The 27,766-nt window shown below is 40.9% G+C and overlaps 1 protein-coding gene across 5 annotated transcripts in view; it reads left to right on the top strand.

Annotated features, from left to right (window-relative positions):
• LOC139753330 (spermatogenesis-associated protein 20) overlaps positions 1-27,766 on the top strand; it is a 119,876-nt gene that overhangs the window by 12,307 nt on the left and 79,803 nt on the right. For 3 of the 5 annotated variants that reach the window (XM_071669669.1, XM_071669668.1, XM_071669672.1), the window contains 4 exons: positions 9,384-9,527; positions 10,099-10,245; positions 23,164-23,285; positions 26,681-26,816. In XM_071669669.1, coding sequence (XP_071525770.1) covers positions 9,384-9,527; positions 10,099-10,245; positions 23,164-23,285; positions 26,681-26,816 — 549 coding nt within the window. The remainder of the gene's footprint in view (positions 1-9,383; positions 9,528-10,098; positions 10,246-23,163; positions 23,286-26,680; positions 26,817-27,766) is intronic. The other 2 variants (XM_071669671.1, XM_071669670.1) reach the window with 2 other exon arrangements.

The following is a 27,766-nucleotide window of genomic DNA, read 5'->3' as shown; positions in this document are numbered from 1 at the left end:
TCTCCTCGTTCCCTCCACCTCTGACACATATATCCTCTTTGTCAATCTTTCCTCACTCATTCTCTCTATGTGACCAAACCATTTCAAAACACCCTCTTCTGCTCTGTCAACCACACACTTTTTATTACCACACATCTCTCTTACCCTTTCATTACTTACTCAATCAAACCAGCTCACACCACATATTGTCCTCAAACATCTCATTTCCAGCACATTCACCCTTCTCTGCACAACTCTCTATATAGCCCTGCGCCTCGCAACCATATAACATTGTTGGCACCACTATTCCTTCAAATATACCCATTTTTAAAAGCCTTCCAAGATAACGTTCTCAACTTCCACACATTTTTCAACGCTCCCAAAACTTTCGCCCCCCTCCCCCGCCCTATGATTCACTTCCGCTTCCATGGTTCCATCCACTGCCAAATCCACTCCAAGATATACAAAACACTTCACTTCCTCAAGTTTTTCTCCATTCAAACTTACCTCCCATTTGACTGGTCTCTCAACCCTACTGTACCAAATATCCTTGCTCTTATTCACATTTACTCTAAGCTTTCTTTTTTCACACACTTTACCAAACTCAGTCACTAGCTTCTGCAGTTTCTCACCCGAATCAGCCACCAGCGCTGTATCATCAGCGAACAACAACTGACTCAGTTCCCAAGCTCTCTCATCCACAACAGACTTCATACTTGCCCCTCTTTCCAAAACTCTTGCATTCACCTCCTTAACAATCCCATCCATAAACAAATTAAACAACCATTCAGACATCATGCACCCCTGCCGCAAACCTACATTCACCGAGAACCAATCACTTTCCTGTCTTCCTACTCGTACACATGCCTTACATCCTCGATAAAAACTTTTCACTGCTTCAAACAACTTGCCTCCCACACCATATATTCTTAATGCCGTCCACAGAGCATCTCTATCAACTGTATCATATGCCTTCTCCAGCTCCATAAATGCTATGTACAAATCCATTTGCTTTTCTAAGTATTTCTCACATACATTCTTCAAAGCAAACACCTGATCCATACATCCTCTACCACTTCTGAAACCACACTGCTCTTCCCCAATCTGATGTTCTGTACATGCCTTCACCCTCTCAATCAATACCCTCCCATATAGTTTCCCAGGAATACTCAACAAACTTATACCTCTGTAATTTGAGCACTCACTTTTATCCCCTTTGCCTTTGTACAATGGCACTATGCAAGCATTCCACCAGTCCTAAGGCACCTCACCATGAGTCATGCATACATTGAATAACCTTACCAACCAGTCAACATTACAGTCACCCCCTTTTTTAATAAATTCCAGTGCAATACCATCCAAACCCACTGCCTTGCCGGCTTTCATCTTCCGCAAAGCTTTTACTACCTCTTCTCTGTTTACCAAATCATTTTCCCCAACCCTCTCACTTTGCACACCACCTCGACCAAAACACCTTATATCTGCCACTCTGTCATCAAACACATTCAACAAACCTTCAAAATACTCACTCCATCTCCTTCTCACATCACCACTACTTGTTGTCACCTCCCCATTAGCCCCCTTCACTGATGTTCCCATTTGTTCCCTTGTCTTATGCACTTTATTTACCTCCCTCCAAAACATCTTTTTATTCTCCCTAAAATTCAATGATACTCTCTCACCCCAACTCTCATTTGCCCTCTTTTTCTCCTCTTGCACCTTTCTCTTGACCTCCTGCCTCTTTCTTTTATACATCTCCCAGTCATTTGCATTATTTCCCTGCAAAAATCATCCAAATGCCTCTCTCTTCTCTTTCACTGATAATCTTACTTCTTCATCCCACCACTCACTACCCTTTCTAATCTGTCCACCTCCCATGCTTCTCATGCCACAAGCATCTTTTGCACAAGCCATCACTGCTTCCCTAAATACATTCCATTCCTCCCCCACTCCCCTTACGTCATTTGTTCTCACGTTTTTCCATTCTGTACTCAGTGTCTCCTGGTACTTCCTCACACAAGTCTCCTTCCGAAGCTCACTTACTCTCACCACTTTCCTCACCGCTACATTGTCTTCTTTTCTGAAAACCTTTACAAATCTTCATCTTCGCCTCCACAAGATAATGATCAGACATCCCTCCAGTTGCACCTCTTAGCACATTAACATCCAAAAGTCTCTCTTTCGCGTGCCTATCAATTAACACATAATCCAATATTGATCTCTGGCCATCTCTCTTACATACGTATACTTATGTATATCTCTCTTTTTAAACCAGGTATTCCCAGTCACCAGTCCTTTTTCAGCACATAAATCTACAAGCTCTTCTCCATTTCCATTTACAACACTGAACACCCCATGTATACCAATTATTCCCTCAACTGCCACATTACTCACGTTTGCAATCAAATCACCCATCACTATAACCCGGTCTCGTGCATCAAAACTACTAACACACTCACTCAGCTGCTCCCAAAACACTTGCCTCTCATGATCTTTCTTCTCATGCCCAGGTGCATATGCACCAATAATCACCCATCTCTTTCCATCAACTTTCAGTTTTACCCATGTCATTCTAGACTTTACTTTCTTACACTCTATCACATACTCCCACCACTCCTGTTTCAGGAGTAGTGCTACTTCTTCCCTTGCTCTTGTCCTCTCACTAACCTCTGACTTTACTCCCAAGACATTTCCAAACCACTCTTTCCCTTTACCCTTGAGCTTCGTTTCACTCAGAGCCAAAACATCCAGGTTCCTTTCCTCAAACATACTACCTATCTCTCCTTTTTTCTCATCTTGGTTACATCCACACACATTTAGACACCCCAATCTGAGCCTTCAAGGAGGATGAGCACTCCCCGTGTGACTCCTTCTTCTGTTTCCCCTTTTAGTAAGTTGAAATACAAGGAGGGGAGGGTTTCTAGCCCCCCCCCGCTCCCGTCCCCTTTAGTCTCCTTCTACGACACGTGAGGAATGCGTGAGAAGTATTCTTTCTTCCCTATCCCCAGGGATATATATATCAAAAGCTTTGTGGAAGATGAAAGCCGGCAAGGCAGTGGGTTTGGATGGTATTGCAGTGGAATTTATTAAAAAGGGGGTGACTGTATTGTTGACTGGTTAGTAAGGTTATTTAATGTATGTATGATTCATGGTGAGGTGCCTGAGGATTGGCAGAATGCCTGCATAGTGCCATTGTACAAAGGCAAAGGGGATAAGAGTGAGTGCTCAAATTATAGAGGTATGAGTTTGTTGAGTATACCTGGTAAATTATATGGGAGGGTATTGATTGAGAGGGTGAAGGCATGTACAGAGCATCAGATTGGGGAAGAGCAGTGTGGTTTCATAAGTGGGAGAGGATATGTCGATCAGGTGTCTGCTTTGAAGAATGTATGTGAGAAATACTTAGAAAAGCAAATGGATTTGTATGTAGCATTTATGGATCTGGAGAAGGCATATGATAGAGTTGATAGGGATGCTCTGTGGAAGGTACTAAGAATATATGGTGTGGGAGGCAAGTTGATAGAAGTAGTGAAAAGTTTTTATCGAGGATGTAAGGCATGTGTACGTGTAGGAAGAGGGAAAAGTGATTGGTTCTCAGTGAATGTAGGTTTGTGGCAGGGGTGTGTGATGTCTCCATGGTTGTTTAATTTGTTTATGGATGGGGTTGTTAGGGAGGTGAATGCAAGAGTTTTGGAAAGAGGGGCAAGTATGCAGTCAGTTGTTGATGAGAGAGCTTGGGAAGTGAGTCAGTTGTTGTTCACTGATGATACAGCGCTGGTGGCTGATTCATGTGAGAAACTGCAGAAGCTAGTGACTGAGTTTGGTAAAGTGTGTGAAAGAAGAAAGTTGAGAGTAAATGTGAATAAGAGTAAGGTTATTAGGTACAGTAGGGTTGAGGGTCAAGTCAATTGGGAGGTAAGTTTGAATGGAGAAAAACTGGAGGAAGTGAAGTGTTTTAGATATCTGGGAGTGGATCTGGCAGCGGATGGAACCATGGAAGCGGAAGTGAATCATAGGGTGGGGAGGGGGTGAAAATTCTGGGAGCGTTGAAGAATGTGTGGAAGTCGAGAACATTATCTCGGAAAGCAAAAATGGGTATGTTTAAAGGAATAGTGGTTCCAACAATGTTGTATGGTTGCGAGGCGTGGGCTATGGAGAGAGTTGTGCGGAGGATGTGCTGGAAATGAGATGTTTGAGGACAGTATGTGGTGTGAGTTGGTTTGGTCGAGTAAGTAATAATAGGGTAAGAGAGATGTGTGGTAATATAAAGAGTGTGGTTGAAAGAGCAGAAGAGGGTGTTTTAAAATGGTTTCATCACATGGAGAGAATGAGTGAGGAAAGATTGACCAAGAGGATACATGTGTCAGAGGTGGAGGGAACGAGGAGAAGTGGGAGACCAAATTGGAGGTGGAAAAATGAAGTGAAAAAGATTTTGAGTGATCGGGGCCTGAACATGCAGGAGGGTGAAAGGCGTGCAAGGAATAGAGTGAATTGGAACAATGTAGTATACCGGGGTCGATGTGCTGTCAATGGATTGAACCAGGGCATGTGAAGCATCTGGGGTAAACCATGGAAAGTTGTGTGGGGCCTGGATGTGGAAAAGGAGCTGTGGTTTTGGTGCATTATTACATGACAGCTAGAGACTGAGTGTGAACGAATGTGGCCTTTGTTGTCTTCCTAGCGCTACCTCGCGCACATTTGGGGGGAGGTGGTTGTTATTTCATGTGTGGCAGGGTGGCGATGGGAATGAATAAGGGCAGACAGTATAAATTATGTACATGTGTATATATGTATATGTCTGTGTGTGTATATATATGTATACATTGAGATGTATAGGTATGTATATTTGCGTGTGTGGACGTGTATGTATATACATGTGTATGTAAGTGGGTTGGGCCGTTCTTTCATCTGCTTCCATGCGCTACCTCGCTAACGCGGGAGACAGCAACAAAGCAAAATAAATAGATAAATAAATAAATAAATAAAAGTGAGTCATTACGTCAGTTGCATGCCCTTCTGGTCTTTCTGGTCTTCAACTAAAGGCATCTCTAACAACTTTTGTCACTCTACCTTTCCTTGACATTTCCGTTTTGATGGTACTATAGATGTCTCTCCTAAAGACAAAGCAACTCTCTGTGGTCTTTGTTTCTCTACTAACTCCAACTTTTATGAATTTAAGATTCCTTTACCCTCTGTTGCTCCTCTTACTAATCCTATACCTGTGCCCAATCCCTTTTTGAACTGTTTGAGAACTGCTTCTCTTTCTGGACACAAGTAAGACTTATGGTCATGATGGCATCCATCCCTGTGTATTGAAAGAGTGTGCCTCTGAACTTGCAGCTGTGCTTTATGAACTGTTCTGTTTCTGTTTAAAAATCAAAACTTGTCTTTCTTCTTGGAAGCATGCATTGATACATTCCAACCCTAAGAAGGATGATCATTCTGACCTTTCTCACTATTTTCCTGTTGCTATGACATCTACCATTTCTTAAGTCTATGAATCCCTCCTCAACTCCCATGATCTTAGACTCTTTAGAACTCAGTCTTATCTCTGGTCACCAGTATGTCTTCTGTAAGTTGAGATCCACTGGTGATATTCTTTCCTATCTTACTAATGTCTGGTTATCATCCGTGAATGGATATGGGGAGTCTTGTGTCGTTGCCTTTGACATATCCAAAGCTTTTGACCGAGTGTGGCATTTGGGTCTCATCTCTAAGCTCTGCTCTTTTAGCTTCCCTTCCACACTTTGCTCCCTCATACCTAGCTTCCTCTGTGGCTCATGTCTCTGTGGTTGTCAGTAGATTAGCCTGTCCCCCTTTCTCCATAATCAGAAGTATCACTCAAGAATCTGTCCTGTCCTCTACACTTTTTCTCCTTTTTTCAATGATTTCCTTTCCTCCACATGTAACCACATCCACTCATATGCTGACAACTCAACACTGCATTCATCCACATTCATCATTTTTCTCCTCCTCCTCCTCTCACTCTAGCTGCATCTCGTCTTGACACAGCTTCCTCAGTAACTTCAAACTTGGACAGGATATCTCAGCGGGGTCGATGAAATTTACTTAGCTTTAATGCCTCCAAGATCCAGTTTCTCCCCATCTTTTTATCGAAAACTCCTCCCAGCTCTCACCTCTCCTTTGATTTGTTTTGTGATTCCACCTCTTGACTCAATGAACATATTTGGTACTACTATAACATCCACAGTTTCTTGGAAACCCCACATTATGGAGATAGCAAAATCTGCCTCTAAGGAATTGGGTGCCCAGTTTAGATTTTGAAACTTCTTTTCCTCTGAATGGTTGTTCTGTTCATGTATAGGATTGATTCATTCTTGTATGGAGTAATGCTCTCACATCTGGGTTGGTTTTAGCTCTGCATCCTTACTTGACAGAGTTGAGTTGAAAGCTGTCTGATTTGCAAACTGTCCCAAGCTAACTTCCAAACTTGACTCTTGTCCTACACCACAGTGTTGGTTCACTTTCTCTCTTTTGTAGGTATCACCTTGGTTTTTGCTTCTGAGAGCTGGCTACTTGTGTTCCTCCACCACTAGCTGGACCTCGTAATACTCAGCAAGCTGCTATATCACATAATTACTGTGTGGCTGTTGGCAACTCAAGAGTGGGCTGTTTTGATAACTGTTTCTTTCCCTACACTTTGAAGCTTTGGAACTGTCTACTGTCTCATATCTTCCCCAGTAAATGAACAGCACATTTTAAAAGAAAGATGTTTCACTTTGTCCTAAATTTTTAAATACTTTCCCTTGTCTCTTCTTTTACCCTTTCATTATCCTCTCTATATTTCAATTAAGGTCTGACCTCGTAATATTTGGCAAGCTGCTTTATCACATAATTACTGTGTGGTTGTTGGCAACTCAAGGGTGGGCTGTTTTGATAACTGTTTCTTTCCCTACACTTCGAAGCTTTGGAACTCTCTACCTTCTCATATCTTCCCCAGTAAATGAACAGCATATTTTAAAAGAAAGATATTTCTCTTTGTCCTAAATTCTTAAATACTTTCCCTTGTCTCTTCTTTTACCCTTTCATAATCCTCTCTATATTTCAATTAAGGTCTGACCTTGATGTGGACTTTTGTCCATGACTGGAGTCTCAAGTGCAAAAAAAAAAAAAAGAGTAATGAAATGTAATTACATAGTTATGAGACAGTGAAATAATGGGTAAGAATCATTTCTATGACTATACTTAGAGAGGTAGATATTAACACAAATGATATCACAACAGTGAGAAAATGAACAAGCATCAGTTATAGATTATAACAAGGTAAATAATGATAATCAGTTGGATACATGATAATACCTTTTCTCTTCTCTCTCTTCTCTGTTTCGTAGTCTAATGCACACGTGTACTTTTGTTAGGTGATATGATTTATAAGGGAGGTGAATGCAAGGGTTTTGGAGACAAGAGCAGGTATGCAGTCTGTGGGGGATGGGAGAGCCCAGGAGGTGAATCAGTAATTGTTTGTTGATGATATAGCACTGGTAGCAGATTTGAGTAAGAAAATGCAGAACTGGTGTCTGAGTTTAGGAGAGTGTGTGAAAGGAGAAAATTAAGAGGAAATGTGAACATACAGTTTATTAGGGTTAGCAGTGTTTTCTAATAGTTACTGACATGGCATAGGCAAGACATGCCCCAATCAAGGCCATCTCAGGTGAGTGAAAGAAAAAAGGTAAAAGAAATATAAAGACATTATTGAGGGCTTTGCAGCAATTTGTAGATTTGACTCAAAGGAAGAAACGGTACATAAAGAGGCAAAGACAAAAAAAGGAAGAGAATGCCACAGCTTATCTGTTTGAGGGAAGAATGAGGCATCAAGTGGCCAGTTTCCACAGAGAAACTGTGGGTAGCACCAACCAAATGCATGCTCACAATAACATTGACCAAAATAGTACCTATAGAATAGAGAGATTGCATCAGTGTTGCAGTGTATGAAAAGGAAAGGTTGAAGAGAGATGATGCTCAAAGAATCGATGAAATGGAAGGCTTTTGATTTAACTCTAATTAACAGAAGGTGAAGGGTAAGCCACTCCAGATTTGTGAGCAGTATTTAATACTTAGGCAACTAAAACCAATGTAGATATGAAATAGCTGCACACAAGAAAAATAATTATTGCACATTCCACCATCTTTTGGGAAGTAGACACACTGTGATTTTGATTGTGTGGGGTTTCCTGGATGGAGTTATTACAGGGATGAGTTCTGGTATTTTAAGATTGTTGAGTTTTGGTATTTTGAAGTTGAATGGAGGGAAACAAATGATTCTTAGAGAGAGAGAGAAGTTGGGAGGAATTGTATTTTAGCACTTAAGTTTTACAAGCTTGCTTCCCCACTCTGAAATTCTGTACAGGTCTGAACTGAGATAGGAAATATGAATGGTACAAGAAAGAGAACGAGTATTAAATGGATGGGAAGAGGAAAATTGAGGTGAATTATGGAAAGGAAATGTCTGGATTTTTAGACAGTGGCAAAATAGGCGAGCAAGGATTGGTAGAAGCTCAGAGGCACACTTTCTTAGATCTTGAGATGTGCTATTTGAGCCACACACCTTTTTTATCTGGAGCTAGGTGAGTCCGTGGAAGACACTGCATAATGAGAATAAAAGTTATGGCATAGTTCAGTGAGAGGATTTTGGGTTAAAGGATTAAGAGATTGATTACCCAAAGTTGAGTTACAGGAAACTAGGTACCAAAAAGAACAGCTTTATCAGGTGGAGAGTTAGCAAAAGATTGATAGAAAAGGAGAGATTGAATTACAGAGGTTGTCAGAGAATAAGAGGACTGATTTATAACGAGAGGCTGAAGACTACAAAACTATCTATCATTGAGGAGAGGAGGCAGGGAAGGGCTTGATAACAGCCTTCAAGTTTTTAAATTAGCTAGATGATATTGATGTAGAACAGTTTTTCAAGAGATGCAACACTAGAGTAGCCAGAGGCCATCACAAAATGGTGGGCAAAAAGCAACTTAGAAAGGAATTTAAGAACTGGTTTAGATATAGGGTGGTGGATGGTTGTAATGAACTAACCAATGAGACTGAATGCTAGCACTATGCAAAGCTTTGAAATGCTACTTGATGGCACAGAAAGTTCAGGAAATAGGACCCTGCGAATTTAGAATTTTCTCCTACTGCAGAAAAGGATAATTTACATAATTAAATGATGCTCATAGCACTGAAGTCATCAAGCCTCAGACTTGAACTTAAATGCCACAATATATAGTACTTAGTCCAAAAGATTTGAAAAATGTGTAGGAAAAAGGCAAAAACAAATTGAAAAGGAAGAAGATATCTTGAATTAGTAATTACTCTTCTATTAATGTTTTCAGCTTCACTTTGAATGTTTTAGCTTTATTATATAATTAAATTTCCCTTACTGACTCACTCAGGCATCTAGTGGGCGAGGTGGTTGGCCCATGAGTTGTTTCCTTACCCCTGAACTAGTGCCTGTTGCTGGTGGTACTTATTTTCCTCCGGAGGACCGATATGGTCGTGTTGGTTTTGGAACATTGCTGAATAGATTAGCAGTAAAGGTATGGACTTGGTCTCAGCAAAGATTAGTAGTAGCTGTTGGAAACTGGAGAAATGTTGAGCTTGTAATGTTCAGTTATTAAGGAGTTTTTATGCTTAATTCCTAATGTTACCCACAAAATCTTTCAACATTTCTCCTTATATGGCACATATGGAGATCATATTTGTAATAACCAATCAGAAGAGGTAAAAGTTTGGATAATGTTAATGTACTTGTTCAATGTATCTGAAGGAGGTAAAACTAAATGATTTTAATGTACTTGTTCAGTGTATCTAAAGGAGGTAAAACTAAATAATTTTAATGTACCTGTTCAGAGTATCTTCTGGTACTGCACAGATGTGTTCTCTTTTCTTTGTGTCAAGATTTTCATTAACAAAGATTAGTAGTTTTGGACTGGATATTGTGCAATTCAAATATTGCTGTATGATTTCCAGAGCAAAATTGCTGATTTTTTTTCTATTTCAGGAAGTATGACTTGATGGAGATTGGAGAGCATCAGGAAAGTGCTTATTATGACCATATTTTATTTGTTATTTAGTATTAAAAGTTATTGTGCATGATTCATGTTTTAGTCCCTCAGTGGTAGTGGTGGATGGCCCATGAGTGTATGGCTGACTCCAGATTTGAAGCCTGTGTATGGTGGCACATATTTCCCACCAGTCAACCGCTACTTTGGACAGCCAGGATTCCCTGAACTTCTTGTGTCTATAGCTTCTCAGGTTTGTGCTGGATTATTAGTAGGTCTTATGTTTTTACTGTATAGTTGATAAAGGGTCAGATATGAGTAAATTTTTAATTGCATCTGAGTGAATTTTTTATATTGTGTAATTACAATTTCCTGTAAATTGAATGTTTCTGTGGAAGAGACCTACTGCATTTTCCATCAAAATTTGAATGTCACTCATTCAGTGTAACTCTGACTCATAATTTGCCTTTTAGTTCAATATTCAGAAGCTTCCTTTTAGATTTTAGATTAGATATTCCATGTCATAATGATTACATATTAGTTCTTTGCTTTTTTTTTCTGTTCTGGTTTGTCCCACGAGTTACAAGATATCTTTCGGATATTAACCTGTTAATTCCTCCTTTAGGTTCCTTTTTTAACCTGATGTATCTCAATTTTCAAGATGTGTTTTCATGTTGTATAAGAAATATACTTAGCCATACAGTATCAAATATATTTTTTTATTTGCTTTGTCGCTGTCTCCCACGTTAGCGAGGTAGCGCAAGGAAACAGACGAAAGAATGGCCCAACCCGCCCACATACACATGTATATACATACACGTCCACACATGCAAATATACATACCTATACATCTCAATGTACACATATATATACACACACAGACATATACATATATACACATGTACATAATTCATACTGTCTGCCTTTATTTGTTCCCATCGCCACCTTGCCACACATGGAATACCAACCCCCTCCCCCCTCATGTGTGCGAGGTAGTGCTAGGAAAATACACCAAAGGCCCCATTCGTTCACACTCAGTCTCTAGCTGTCATGTAATAATGCACCGAAACCACAGCTCCCTTTCCACATCCAGGCCCCACACAACTTTCCATGGTTTACCCCAGACGCTTCACATGCCCTGGTTCAGTCCATTGACAGCATGTCGACCCCGGTATACCACATCGTTCCAATTCACTCTATTCCTTGCCTGCTTTTCACCCTCCTGCATGTTCAGGCCCCGATCACTCAAAATCTTTTTCACTCCATCTTTCCACCTCCAATTTGGTCTCCCACTTCTCCTCGTTCCCTATCCCTGGGGATAGGGGAGAAAGAATACTTCCCACGCATTCCTCACGTGTCGTAGAAGGTGACTAAAGGGGACGGGAGCGGGGGGCCAGAAACCCTCCCCTCCTTGTATTTTAACTTTCTAAAGGGGAAACAGAAGAATGAGTCACGCGAGGAGTGCTCATCCTCCTCGAAGGCTCAGATTGGGGTGTCTAAATGTGTGTGGATGTAACCAAGATGAGAAAAAAGGAGAGATAGGTAGTATGTTTGAGGAAAGGAACCTGGATGTTTTGGATCTGAGTGAAACGAAGCTCAAGGGTAAAGGGGAAGAGTGGTTTGGGAATGTCTTGGGAGTAAAGTCGGGGGTTAGTGAGAGGACAAGAGCAAAGGAAGGAGTAGCACTACTCCTGAATCAGGAGTTGTGGGAGTATGTGATAGAGTGTGAGAAAGTAAATTCTAGATTCATATGGGAAAAACTGAAAGTTGATGGAGAGAGATGGGTGATTATTGGTGCATATGCACCTGGGCATGAGAAGAAAGATCATGAGAGGCAAGTGTTTTGGGAGCAGCTGAATGAGTGTGTTAGTGGTTTTGATGCACAAGACCGGGTTATAGTGATGGGTGATTTGAATGCAAAGGTGAGTAATGTGGCAGTTGAGGGAATAATTGGTATACATGGAGTGTTCAGTGTTGTAAATGGAAATGGTGAAGAGCTTGTAGATTTATGTGCTGAAAAAGGACTGGTGATTGGGAATACCTGGTTTAAAAAGCGAGATATACATAAGTATACGTATGTAAGTAGGAGAGATGGCCAGAGAGCATTATTGGATTACGTGTTAATTGATAGATGCATGAAAGAGAGACTTTTGGATGTTAATGTGCTGAGAGGTGCAACTGGAGGGATGTCTGATCATTATCTTGTGGAGGCGAAGGTGAAGATTTGTGGGGGTTTTCAGAAAAGAAGAGAGAGTGTTGGGGTGAAGAGAGTGGTGAGAGTAAGTGAGCTTGGGAAGGAGACTTGTGTAAGGAAGTACCAGGAGGGACTGAGTACGGAATGGAAAAAGGTGAGAACAAAGGAGGTGAGGGTAGTGGGGGAGGAATGGGATGTATTTAGGGAAGCAGTGATGGATTGCGAAAAAGATGCTTGTGGCATGAGAAGCGTGGGAGGTGGGTTGATTAGAAAAGGTAGTGAGTGGTGGGATGAAGAAGTAAGATTATTAGTGAAAGAGAAGAGAGGGGCATTTGGACGATTTTTGCAGGGAAAAAATGCAAATGAGTGGGAGAGGTATAAAAGAAAGAGGCAGGAGGTCAAGAGAAAGGTGCAAGAGGTGAAAAAGAGGGCAAATGAGAGTTGGGGTGAGAGAGTATCATTAAATTTTAGGGAGAATAAAAAGATGTTTTGGAAGGAGGTAAATAAAGTGTGTAAGACAAGGGACCAAATGGGAACTTCAGTGAAGCGGGCTAATGGGGAGGTGATAACAAGTAGTGGTGATGTGAGAAGGAGATGGAGTGAGTATTTTGAAGGTTTGTTTAATGTGTTTGATGATAGAGTGGCAGATATAGGGTGTTTTGGTCGAGGTGGTGTGCAAAGTGAGAGGGTTTGGGAAAATGATTTGGTAAATAGAGAAGAGGTAGTAAAAGCTTTACGGAAGATGAAAGCCGGCAAAGCAGCAGGTTTGGATGGTATTGCAGTGGAATTTATTAAAAAAGGGGATGACTGTGTTGTTGACTGATTGGTAAGGTTATTTAATGTATGTATGACTCATGGTGAGGTGCCTGAGGATTGGCGGAATGTGTGCATAGTGCCATTGTACAAAGGCAAAGGGGATAAAAGTGAGTGCTCAAATTACAGAGGTATAAGTTTGTTGAGTATTCCTGGTAAATTATATGGGAGGGTATTGATTGAGAGGGTGAAGGCATGTACAGAGCATCAGACTGGGGAAGAGCAGTGTGGTTTCAGAAGTGGTAGAGGATGTGTGGATCAGGTGTTTGCTTTGAAGAATGTATGTGAGAAATACTTAGAAAAGCAAATGGATTTGTATGTAGCATTTATGGATCTGGAGAAGGCATAAGATAGAGTTGATAGAGATGCTCTGTGGAAGGTTTTAATAATATATGGTGTGGGAGGCAAGTTGTTAGAAGCAGTGAAAAGTTTTTATCGAGGATGTAAGGCATGTGTACGTGTAGGAAGAGAGGAAAGTGATTGGTTCTCAGTGAATGTAGGTTTACGACAGGGGTGTGTGATGTCTCCATGGTTGTTTAATTTGTTTATGGATGGGTTGTTAGGGAGGTGAATGCAAGAGTTTTGGAAAGAGGGGCAAGTATGCAGTCTGTTCTGGATGAGAGAGCTTGGAAAGTGAGTCAGTCGTTGTTCGCTGATGATACAGCGCTGGTGGCTGATTCATGTAAGAAACTGCAGAAGCTGGTGACTGAGTTTGGTAAAGTGTGTGAAAGAAGAAAGTTAAGAGTAAATGTGAATAAGAGCAAGGTTATTAGGTACAGTAGGGTTGAGGGTCAAGTCAATTGGAAGGTAAGTTTGAATGGAGAAAAACTGGAGGAAGTAAAGTGTTTTAGATATCTTGGAGTGGATCTGGCAGCGGATGGAACCATGGAAGCAGAAGTGAATCATAGGGTGGGGGAGGGAGTGAAAATTCTGGGAGCCTTGAAGAATGTTTGGAAGATGAGAACATTATCTCGGAAAGCAAAAATGGGTATGTTTGAAGGAATAGTGGTTCCAACAATGTTGTATGGTTGCGAGGCGTGAGCTATGGATAGAGTTGTGTGCAGGAGGGTGGATGTGCTGGAAATGAGATGTTTGAGGACAATATGTGGTGTGAGGTGGTTTGATCGAGTAAGTAATGTAAGGGTAAGAGAGATGTGTGGAAATAAAAAGAGTGTTGTTGAGAGAGCAGAAGAGGGTGTTTGAAATGGTTTGGGCACATGGAGAGAATGAGTGAGGAAAGATTGACCAAGAGGATATATGTGTCAGAGGTGGAGGGAACGAGGAGAAGTGGGAGACCAAATTTTAGGGAGAATAAAAAGATGTTCTGGAAGGAGGTAAATAAAGTGCGTAAGACAAGGGAGCAAATGGGAACTTCAGTGAAGGGCGCAAATGGGGAGGTGATATATATATATATATATATATATATATATATATATATATATATATATATATATATATATATATATATATATATATATATACATACATACATACATACATACATATATATTTTTTTTTCGTACTATTCGCCATTTCCCGCAATAGCGAGGTAGCATTAAGAGCAGAGGACTGGGCCTTTGAGGGAATATCCTCACCTGGCCCCCTTCTCTATTCCTTCTTTTGGAAAATTAAAAAAAAAACGAGAGGGGAGGATTTCCAGCCCCCCGCTCCCTTCCCTTTTAGTCGACTTTTATGACACGCAGGGAATACGTGGGAAGTGTTCTTTCTCCCCTATCCCCAGGGATAATATATATATATATATATATATATATATATATATATATATATATATATATATATTTCTTTTTGCTTTGTCGCTGTCTCCCGCGTTTGCGAGGTAGCGCAAGGAAACAGACGAAGAAATGGCCCAACCTACCCCCATACACATGTATATACATACGTCCACACACGCAAAATATACATACCTACACAGCTTTCCATGGTTTACCCCAGATGCTTCACATGCCCTGATTCAATCCACTGACAGCACGTCAACCCCGGTATACCACATTGATCCAATTCACTCTATTCCTTGCCCTCCTTTCACCTTCCTGCATGTTCAGACCCTGATCACACAAAATCTTTTTCACTCCATCTTTCCACCTCCAATTTGGTATCCCACTTCTCCTCGTTCCCTCCACCTCCGACACATATATCCTCTTGGTCAATCTTTCCTCACTCATTCTCTCCATGTGCCCAAACCATTTCAAAACACCCTCTTCTGCTCTCTCAACCACGCTCTTTTTATTTCCACACATCTCTCTTACCCTTACGTTACTTATTCGATCAAACCACCTCACACCACACATTGTCCTCAAACATCTCATTTCCAGCACATTCATCCTCCTGCGCACAACTTTATCCATAGCCCACGCCTCGCAACCATACAACATTGTTGGAACCACTATTCCTTCAAACATACCCATTTTTGCTTTCCGAGATAATGTTCTCGACTTCCACACATTCTTCAAGGCTCCCAGAATTTTCGCCCCCTCACCCACCCTATGATCCACTTCCGCTTCCATGGTTCCATCTACTGCCAGATCCACTCCCAGATATCTAAAACACTTTACTTCCTCCAGTTTTTCTCCATTCAAACTTACCTCCCAATTGACTTGACCCTCTACCCTACTGTACCTAATAACCTTGCTCTTATTCACATGTACTCTTAACTTTCATCTTTCACACACTTTACCAAACTCAGTCACCAGCTTCTGCAGTTTCTCACATGAATCAGCCACCAGCGCTGTATCATCTGCGAACAACAACTGACTCACTTCCCAAGCTCTTTCATCCCCAACAGACTTCATACTTGCCCCTCTTTCCAAAACTCTTGCATTCACCTCCCTAACAACCCCATCCATAAACAAATTAAACACCCATGGAGACATCACGCACCCCTGCCGCAAACCTACATTCACTGAGAACCAATCACTTTCCTCTCTTCCTACACGTACACATGCCTTACATCCTCGATAAAAACTTTTCACTGCTTCTAACAACTTGCCTCCCACACCATATATTCTTGATACCTTCCACAGAGTATCTCTATCAACTCTATCATATGCATTCTCCAGATCCATAAATGCTACATACAAATCCATTTGCTTTTCTAAGTATTTCTCACATACATTCTTCAAAACAAACACCTGATCCACACATCCTCTACCACTTCTGAAACCACACTGCTCTGTACATGCCTTCACCCTCTCAACCAATACCCTCCCATATAATTCACCAGGAATACTCAACAAACTTATACCTCTGTAATTTGAGCACTCCCTCTTATCCCCTTTGCCTTTATACAATGGCACTATGCACGCATTCCGCCAATCCTCAGGCGCCTCACCATGAGTCATACATACATTAAATAACCTTACCAACCAGTCAATAATACAGTCACCCCCTTTTTTAATAAATTCCAGTGCAATACCATCCAAATCTGCTGCCTTGCCGGCTTTCATCTTCTGCAAAGCTTTTACTACCTCTTCTCTGTTTACCAAATCATTTTCCCTAACCCTCTCACTTTGCACACCACCTCGACCAAAACACCCTATATCTGCCACTCTATCATCAAACACATTCAACAAACCTTCAAAATACTCACTCCATCTCCTTCTCACATCACCACTACTTGTTATCACCTCCCCATTTGCACCCTTCACTGAAGTTCCCATTTGCTCCCTTGTCTTACGCACTTTATTTACCTCCTTCCAGAACATCTTTTTATTCTCCCTAAAATTTAATGATACTCTCTCACCCCAACTCTCATTTGCCCTCTTTTTCACCTCTTGCACCTTTCTCTTGACCTCCTGTCTCTTTCTTTTATACATCTCCCACTCAATTGCATTTTTTCCCTGCAAAAATCGTCCAAATGCCTCTCTCTTCTCTTTCACTAATAATCTTACTTCTTCATCCCACCACTCACTACCCTTTCTAATCAACCCACCTCCCACTCTTCTCATGCCACAAGCATCTTTTGTGCAATCCATCACTGCTTCCCTAAATACATCCCATTCCTCCCCCACTCCCCTTACTTCCATTGTTCTCACCTTTTTCCATTCTGTACTCAGTCTCTCCTGGTACTTCCTCACACAAGTCTCCTTCCCAAGCTCACTTACTCTCACCACCCTCTTCACCCCAACATTCACTCTTCTTTTCTGAAAACCCATACAAATCTTCACCTTAGCCTCCACAAGATAATGATCAGACAGCCCTCCAGTTGCACCTCTCAGCACATTAACATCCAAAAGTCTCTCTTTCGCGCGCCTGTCAATTAACACGTAATCCAATAACGCTCTCTGGCCATCTCTCCTACTTACATACGTATACTTATGTATATCTCGCTTTTTAAACCAGGTATTCCCAATCACCAGTCCTTTTTCAGCACATAAATCTACAAGCTCTTCACCATTTCCATTTACAACACTGAACACCCCATGTATACCAATTATTCCCTCAACTGCCACATTACTCACCTTTGCATTCAAATCACCCATCACTATAACCTGGTCACGTGCATCAAAACCACTAACACACTCATTCAGCTGCTCCCAAAACACTTGCCTCATGATCTTTCATCTCATGCCCATATATTTTTTTTCTTTTTTTGTGCTTTGTCACTGTCTCCCGCATATTGCGAGGTAGCGCAAGGAAACAGACGAAAGAAATGGCCCAACCCACCCCCATACACATGTATATACATACGTCCACACACGCAAATATACATACCTACACAGCTTTCCATGGTTTACCCCAGACGCTTCACATGCCTTGATTCAATCCACTGACAGCACGTCAACCCCGGTATACCACATCGCTCCAATTCACTCTATTCCTTGCCTTCCTTTCACCCTCCTGCATGTTCAGGCCCTGATCACACAAAATCTTTTTCACTCCATCTTTCCACCTCCAATTTGGTCTCCCTCTTCTCCTCGTTCCCTCCACCTCCGACACATATATCCTCTTGGTCAATCTTTCCTCACTCATTCTCTCCATGTGCCCAAACCATTTCAAAATACCCTCTTCTGCTCTCTCAACCACGCTCTTTTTATTTCCACACATCTCTCTTACCCTTACGTTACTTACTCGATCAAACCACCTCACACCACACATTGTCCTCAAACATCTCATTTCCAGCACATCCATCCTCCTGCGCACCACTCTATCCATAGCCCACGCCTCGCAACCATACAACATTGTTGGAACCACTATTCCTTCAAACATACCCATTTTTGCTTTCCGAGATAATGTTCTCGACTTCCACACATTCTTCAAGGCTCCCAGAATTTTCGCCCCCTCCCCCACCCTATGATCCACTTCCGCTTCCATGGTTCCATCCGCTGCCAGATCCACTCCCAGATATCTAAAACACTTCACTTCCTCCAGTTTTTCTCCATTCAAACTCACCTCCCAATTGACTTGACCCTCAACCCTACTGTACCTAATAACCTTGCTCTTATTCACATTTACTCTTAACTTTCTTCTTTCACACACTTTACCAAACTCAGTCACCAGCTTCTGCAGTTTCTCACATGAATCAGCCACCAGCGCTGTATCATCAGCCCATATATATATATATATATATATATATATATATATATATATATATATATATATATATATATATATATATATATATGTGTGTGTGTGTGTGTGTGTATATGTGCGTATGTATGTGTATGTGTGTGTATGTGTATATATATATATATATATATATATTATCCCTGGGGATAGGGGTGAAAGAATACTTCCCACGCATTCCTCGCGTGTCGTAGAAGGCGACTAGAGGGGACGGGAGCGGGGGCCAGAAATCCTCCCCTCCTTTTATTTTTTTTTAACTTTCTAAAATGGGAAACAGAAGAAGGAGTCACGCGGGGAGTGCTCATCCTCCTCGAAGGCTCAGATTGGGGTGCCTAAATGTGTGTGGATGTAACCAAGATGTGAAAAAAGGAGAGATAGGTAGTATGTTAGAGGAAAGGAACCTGGATGTTTTGGCTCTGAGTGAAACGAAGCTCAAGGGTAAAGGGGAAGAGTGGTTTGGGAATGTCTTGGGAGTAAAGTCAAGGGTTAGTGAGAGGACAAGAGCAAGGGAAGGAGTAGCAGTACTCCTGAAACAGGAGTTGTTGGAGTATGTGATAGAATGTAAGAAAGTAAATTCTCGATTAATATGGGTAAAACTGAAAGTTGATGGAGAGAGATGGGTGATTATTGGTGCATATGCACCTGGGCATGAGAAGAAAGATCATGAGAGGCAAGTGTTTTGAGAGCAGCTGAATGAGTGTGTTAGTGGTTTTGATGCACGAGACCGGGTTATAGTGACGGGTGATTTGAATGCAAAGGTGAGTAATGTGGCAGTTGAGGGAATAATTGGTATACATGGGGTGTTCAGTGTTGTAAATGGAAATGGTGAAGAGCTTGTAGATTTATTTGCTGAAAAAAGACTGATGATTGGGAATTCCTGGTTTAAAAAGCGAGATATACATAAGTATACTTATGTAAGTAGGAGAGATGGCCAGAGAGCATTATTGGATTACGTGTTAATTGACAGGCGAGCGAAAGAGAGACTTTTGGATGTTAATGTGCTGAGAGGTGCAACTGGAGGGATGTCTGATCATTATCTTATGGAGGCTAAGGTGAAGATTTGTATGGGTTTTCAGAAAAGAAGAGTGAATGTTGGGGTGAAGAGGGTGGTGAGAGTAAGTGAGCTTGGGAAGGAGACTTGTGTGAGGAAGTACCAGGAGAGAATGAGTACAGAATGGAAAAAGGTGAGAACAATGGAAGTAAGGGGAGTGGGGGAGGAATGGGATGTATTTAGGGAAGCAGTGATGGATTGCGCAAAAGATGCTTGTGGCATGAGAAGAGTGGGAGGTGGGTTGATTAGAAAGGGTAGTGAGTGGTGGGATGAAGAAGTAAGAGTATTAGTGAAAGAGAAGAGAGAGGCATTTGGACGATTTTTGCAGGGAAAAAATGCAATTGAGTGGGAGATGTATAAAAGAAAGAGACAGGAGGTCAAGAGAAAGGTGCAAGAGGTGAAAAAGAGGACAAATGAGAGTTGGGGTGAGAGAGTATCATTAGATTTTAGGGAGAATAAAAAGATGTTCTGGAAGGAGGTAAATAAAGTGCGTAAGACAAGGGAGCAAATGGGAACTTCAGTGAAGGGCGCAAATGGGGAGGTGATAACAAGTAGTGATGATATGAGAAGGAGATGGAGTGAGTATTTTGAAGGTTTGTTGAATGTGTTTGATGATAGAGTGGCAGATATAGGGTGTTTTGGTCGAGGTGGTGTGCAAAGTGAGAGGGTTAGGGAAAATGATTTGGTAAACAGAGAAGAGGTAGTAAAAGCTTTGCGGAAGATGAAAGCCGGCAAGGCAGCAGGTTTGGATGGTATTGCAGTGGAATTTATTAAAAAAGGGGGTGACTGTATTGTTGACTGGTTGGTAAGGTTATTTAATGTATGTATGACTCATGGTGAGGTGCCTGAGGATTGGCGGAATGCATGCATAGTGCCATTGTACAAAGGCAAAGGGGATAAGAGTGAGTGCTCAAATTACAGAGGTATAAGTTTGTTGAGTATTCCTGAAAATTATATGGGAGGGTATTGATTGAGAGGGTGAAGGCATGTACAGAGCATCAGATTGGGGAAGAGCAGTGTGGTTTCAGAAGTGGTAGAGGATGTGTGGATCAGGTGTTTGCTTTGAAGAATGTATGTGAGAAATACTTAGAAAAGCAAATGGATTTGTATGTAGCATTTATGGATCTGGAGAAGGCATATGATAGAGTTGATAGAGATGCTCTGTGGAAGGTATTAAGAATATATGGTGTGGGAGGCAAGTTGTTAGAAGCAGTGAAAAGTTTTTATCGAGGATGTAAGGCATGTGTACGTGTCGGAAGAGAGGAAAGTGATTGGTTCTCAGTGAATGTAGGTTTGCGGCAGGGGTGTGTGATGTCTCCATGGTTGTTTAATTTGTTTATGGATGGGGTTGTTAGGGAGGTAAATGCAAGAGTTTTGGAAAGAGGGGCAAGTATGAAGTCTGTTGGGGATGAGAGAGCTTGGGAAGTGAGTCAGTTGTTGTTCGCTGATGATACAGCGCTGGTGGCTGATTCATGTGAGAAACTGCAGAAGCTGGTGACTGAGTTTGGTAAAGTGTGTGGAAGAAGAAAGTTAAGAGTAAATGTGAATAAGAGCAAGGTTATTAGGTACAGTAGGGTTGAGGGTCAAGTAAATTGGGAGGTGAGTTTGAATGGAGAAAAACTGGAGGAAGTGAAGTGTTTTAGATATCTGGGAGTGGATCTGGCAGCGGATGGATCCATGGAAGCAGAAGTGGACCATAGGGTGGGGGAGGGGGCGAAAATTCTGGGAGCCTTGAAGAATGTGTGGAAGTCGAGAACATTATCTCGGAAAGCAAAAATGGGTATGTTTGAAGGAATAGTGGTTCCAACAATGTTGTATGGTTGCGAGGCGTGGGCTATGGATAGAGTTGTGCGCAGGAGGATGGATGTGCTGGAAATGAGATGTCTGAGGACAATGTGTGGTGTGAGGTGGTTTGATCGAGTAAGTAACGTAAGGGTGAGAGAGATGTGTGGAAATAAAAAGAGCGTGGTTGAGAGAGCAGAAGAGGGTGTTTTGAAATGGTTTGGGCACATGGAGAGAATGAGTGAGGAAAGATTGACCAAGAGGATATATGTGTCGGAGGTGGAGGGAACGAGGAGAAGAGGGAGACCAAATTGGAGGTGGAAAGATGGAGTGAAAAAGATTTTGTGTGATCGGGGCCTGAACATGCAGGAGGGTGAAAGGAGGGCAAGGAATAGAGTGAATTGGAGCGATGTGGTATACCGGGTTTGACGTGCTGTCAGTGGATTGAATCAAGGCATGTGAAGCGTCTGGGGTAAACCATGGAAAGCTGTGTAGGTATGTATATTTGCGTGTGTGGACGTATGTATATACATGTGTATGGGGGGGGTTGGGCCATTTCTTTCGTCTGTTTCCTTGCGCTACCTCGCAAACGCGGGAGACATCGACAAAGTATAATAAAAAAAAAAAAAAATTTGCGTGTGTGGACGTGTATGTATATACATGTGTATGGGGGTGGGTTGGGCCATTTCTTTTCCTTGCGCTACCTCGCAAACGTGTGAGACAGCGACAAAGCAAAATAAATAAGTATATAACTTATGAGATGTATAACATTGCTATTTGCTACAAATTCTTCAGCATCATTGTCTGTGGTCATAACTATGCTCCATTATGATGAGGATTACTAATGGTGCAATCATCTTTATTATTGTTGTTTTTTACAAAAATTTCCCTCTATGTTCATTTATTTCCTTTGAAATCTTTACACATAACACCATCCACAATGTTGTCATTGTTGGAATTGTTGCTTGAGATGGAGAATTGCACAGAGCCACTGTCTTTAGTTCCAGTAGGAAGTTCAAAGTCAACTTGATTTCCACATCCTATTTTAACTTTCTCATCTTGTTCAGAGTCGGTATCATGCATTTCCAAATTTTGTAGGTCTTGAAACAGATATGTGTAAGGAGAATGTGGTGTATTTCACCCAAAACTTGGTGAAAGTCTTCAGAAAGACAGTTGCACTGAGCACTGGTCTGACTCTCTTGAAAGCCAGCTTCTTGTGTCCTTGTGCATCAACTCATTGAAAAATACTTCTCCATGTATGCTGGGATATTCTAGAAATCCCTGTCTCCTACTAAAACAGGAAGTTGGCTCTCACCAAACTTTGCTTAAAGTATTTTCTTCAACCATACATCAAAGCATTTAACTATTCTGGCTATTCTACCAATCCCACTCTCATCTAACAAAATACTGTCATGCATATGGCAGTAACTTTGATAGTTTTAATTTTGATCCATCATGGTTCATATGCACCCTGTGATTACTCCTCCTGACTCTCCTCTTTTGACCCAGGGATTGGTATAGATATGTGAAGAGAATATCTGAAACAAGAACTAAGATTGAAGGAGAGGTAAGCATTGATGATTGTGTTCAGAAAGAAATATAAAGAACATAATTGGTGAGTATAGTTCACATGAGTGGAAGTATGCAAAGATCAGTTTGTTTCATTGAGGCTGTGGACATTGAAGGGGAAAAATGGTTGCTGTAATTGTTACTGAGAAGGTTTTTTTAATATTGTTCTTTTTCCACAGTGGCAAGAGAATGAGGAAAAGTTTAAGACGTCAGGAATGCAGATTATGGAAGTGCTCAATAGAACTTCACGATTACCAGCTCCTGGAGCTTCCAGCTTGCCTGGAGAAGAGGCCATTGCAAAGTAAAAAACTTTTTTGTTTAGTAAACATGGATTTTAGCTTTATAGGGATAGAAGGAAGCTTTCACTGTGTTTTGTAGTGTAAATTCTTGGCCAACATTTTTCATTAAAGTGCTGTTTAGGGTAAAGGAATCTTTCCTTTTGCCATAAAGTATTTGTACTGAAACACATTTTAATTTTGCTCCTAATCTTAGACTTATTAATTTTTCCACATCACTGAATCTCCATATTTATTTATTTATTTGTTATGCTTTGTCGCTGTCTCCCGTGTTAGCGAGGTAGCGCAAGGAAACAGACGAAAGAATGGCCCAACCCACCCACATACACATGCATATACATACACATCCACACACGCACATAAACATACCTATACATCTCAACGTATACATATATATACACACAGACACATACATATATACACATGTACGTAATTCATACTGTCTGCCCTTATTCATTCCCGTTGCCACCCCGCCACACATGATATAACAACCCCCTAACCCCACATGTTCGCGAGGTAGCACTAGGAAAAGACAACAAAGGCCACATTCGTTTACACTCAGTCTCTAGCTGTCGTGTATAATGCACCGAAACCACAGCTCCCTTTCCACATCCACGCCCCACAGAACTTTCCATGGTTTACCCTAGACGCTTCACATGCCCTGGTTCAATCCATTGACAGCACGTCAACCCCGGTATACCACATCGTTCCAATTCACTCTATTCCTTGCACGCCTTTCACCCTCCTGCATGTTCAGGCCATGATCACTCAAAATCTTTTTCACTCCATCTTTCCACCTCCAATTTGGTCTCCCACTTCTCCTCGTTCCCTCCACCTCTGACACATATATCCTCTTGGTCAATCTCTCCTCACTCGTTCTCCCCATGTGAACAAACCATTTCAAAACACCCTCTTCTGCTCTCTCAACCACACTCTTTTTATTACCATGCATCCTCTTACCCTTTCATTACTTACTCGATCAAACCACCTCACACCACATATTGTCCTCAAACATCTCATTTCCAGCACATCCACCCTCCTCTGCACAACTCTATCTATAGCCCATGCCTTGCAACCATATAACATTTTTGGAACCACTATTCCTTCAAACATACCCATTTTTGCTTTCCAGGATAACGTTCTCGACTTCCACATATTCTTCAACGCTCCCAGAACTTTTGCCCCCTCCCCCACCCTATGATTCACTTCCACTTCCATGGTTCCATCCACTGTCAAATCCACTCCCAGATATCGAAAACACTTCACTTCCTCCAGTTTTTCTCCATTCAAACTTACCTCCCAATTGACTTGTCCCTCAACCCTACTGTACCTAACAACCTTGCTCTTATTCACGTTTACTCTCAGCTTTCTTCTTTCACACACTTTACCAAACTCAGTTACCAGCTTCTGCAGTTGCTCACCCGAATCAGCCCCCAGCGCTGTATCATCAGCGAATAACAACTGACTCACTTCCCAAGCTCTCTCATCCCCAACAGACTGCATACTTGCCCCTCTTTCTAAAACTTTTGCACTCACCTCCCTAACAACCCCATCCATAAACAAATTGAACAGCCATGGAGACATCACGCACCGCTGCCGCAAACCAACATGAGTAAGGGAGAGATATTTTTGAGCCAACCTGTCTTCTGTCATATAGTTTTCTAATGAAGCAATGTGATTCATTCACTGAATAGAAGAAAGGATGGCAAGTAATGCCTTAAATGGTGGGTATGACCTGGAAAGTCCATCACAGCATGTGTGAAAAATTATATTAGCCTTTAGAATCAAGAGAGAATACAACTAGAATTTATATAGAACCACTTTGTTGGCTTGGTTTACTGCTGAGTGAGCGATGGAGGTGGGTTTGGATGATGTGTCGGATAGCTTCTGATAAGAAATGAGGATGGGAAGGTGATGTTTTTCTCTTGAACTTTTTAATGCTTTACTTTTTAATTCACAAGCTCAGCATTCATGATGCATAACATGATTGTATTTAGAAATATTATACTTCTCACTCTAAAAATCAGCACAAGGCAGTATACTTGCTGGCACATGCAGGGAGGATGTTGAAAGATTTTTTCCTTTATTCTGAACTTAGTTTCACATTCCTCTATTATTTTGTACTCAGGCACAATAGTGGTGTTGAATAACATGAGGATAATAAGTAAGATTACATGGTTTATGTTGAAAATAAATGTGAATATTTCAAGTTGCAAGCACATGCAGGGTAGATATTCTGTAGAAGTGTTATTTTCTTTTGAAATATTCCTGCTTTTCATTGATCACCTGACACCAAAATGTTACATCACCTCAAGATTATGAAAGGAGAAAAGTAGGTACATTTTTTACATAGTTTCTTCAGGAAGTGAGTTTAGTAGGGAATTTTCTGTCACTGTCCTTCTCATTCTTACATAATCCTGCTAAAGTCACTCTACAGATAACACTTATTTTTTTCACATTTCTTATGTTATTTTTCTTCACCTTCCTCACCACCTGATACATATGGCAAGTGATCTTCCTCATCACTTAGGCTATCCAACAGTCTTTGTACTTACTGAGAGGTCATCATGTAATCATAACCTAATGGGTCTTTTCCATACACTCATGTTGGTAGTTGCAGGGGCACTGAGGAGAGCAGAGATTTTCTCTGCACCCTCTTGGCAATACAAGAGACCTGTATAGGCTACAAATGGAATGATATATTAATCAGCTGGTTATTTAAACAGAGAAACAGAGGCAGGAAAACTTGGACATCAATTTGATGTGGAATGCTGTTTCTTTAGAGCACATCTGTTGATGTGGGCTGCATTTAGTTGAAAACATTCTTCTGCCGTGAATATGATTTTTTTTATATAGATTTTTTTGCATATTTTTTCGTTCATAAATTCTTACCTAATGCATAAATTGAAAATTATTAATTCATAGAAACAGTGGCAAAAATGGGTGGAATAGTACAGTAGATGAAAGAGCTAATGAGATGGGTAAGCAAGTGAGACAGAGAAGCTAGTGCCTCTGGGAAAACTCAAATTACACTCTGTAAATGATGTGATTTACTTTCAATTTGTATATTTATTTCTCAACACAACTCTTCTCAGTAGATTCTTATTTAACTCATGGACTAATAATAATTCATATTATCCGAAAAATAATGGTGAAAATGCTTGGGAGAGATTACATAGTATACAACTCTTTCCATTTGTATGCATAGCATCATTCACCACTTTCTTTGTTATATGATTAACCTGTGTAGAACACTTAGATATGTTTAGTGTCTTCGCAATTTTGATAGTTCAGTAAGTGTCTGAAAGCATCCCATATATATTTGGAAAGTCATCTTAGTTACTCTTTGTGTCCATAAATTTGCAGCCTCTTGTTTAATTCGTCTTTGATTTTTCCATAGGTGCTTTGCTCAGCTCTCCAGTTCATATGAACCAGAGTATGGTGGTTTTAGTGAATCTCCAAAGTTCCCTCAGCCTTCTAACTTCAACTTCCTGTTTACCTACTATGCTCTGTGTCCAGACTTGGATGATTCAAGGGTATGTATATACATCTTTGAATATGTTTGGTCTGTATGTTACTTTCTAATTTAAAAGTATTTTTATGAAAAGGAAGATAGTGAAAGAGGTTAAGTATGATATTATTGTTGACAGTAAGTTAATAATGAAATACGCTAAAAGATTTTTTTAACGCTACTGCTTTCCCAGACTTAGTGAGGTAGTGTTAGGAACAGATGAACAGTGGCCTCATTTGCTTGTATCCACCTACTCTGATGAACTAATATGGGAAAAGGGTGGTACTTTTGAATCCAAATTCTTACATGTCTTGAATTTTCTTGTGAAACATTGATAAATGAAATATTAACAAGTGTAATAGAAACTTATCTCATTCCTCTGATGATGATTGTTGTTGTAGATCATCCTCTCATGGCCGGAGGTGTTCAGGGAGATGTAAAGACTACTCTGAACCAGAAGGGAAACAGCTCCAGGGTCTCTTGGAGTCACCTAAATCACTTCATTGTCAGAAATGGGGCATGCATGAGGCTCAGGTTACTGTTCCCACACTCTTGATGCTCAATAATTTTCAGCTTTTCAATAATGCTAAAGTGTTTCCTTACTGATAGCACTCTTATCTGCCATGATTTGATTTAAAAAGACAAGCCATTGTACAACAAAATACACTGCAGTTGCATGAGAACACAGAAGGAGTTTTTTTATGTGTTGACCAAGCACATGCTGATCTCAGACCAAACTAGGTCTTGTTTCATCTTGAAATTTCTACTTAAGTCATCTTTGTAGGTATGAAGGTACAAAAACCATAGTAAACCATTAAACTATTGTAAATCAGTGTAGAACTGTGTGTATGTGCATAGAGAGAATATTGTAAGCACATGAAATGATGAAAAAGTGCACTGACATGATGCACAAATGGCTGTCACATGTTCTTCCAACATTAGTGTCCTTAATTGAGGCCAGGAACCATCTGTTCC

The sequence above is a fragment of the Panulirus ornatus genome, chromosome 14 (genome assembly GCF_036320965.1).
Source record: "Panulirus ornatus isolate Po-2019 chromosome 14, ASM3632096v1, whole genome shotgun sequence".
Classification (NCBI taxonomy): domain Eukaryota; kingdom Metazoa; phylum Arthropoda; class Malacostraca; order Decapoda; family Palinuridae; genus Panulirus; species Panulirus ornatus.
Note: the sequence above shows the minus strand (reverse complement) of the source record. Positions and strands in the feature narration are given on the sequence as shown.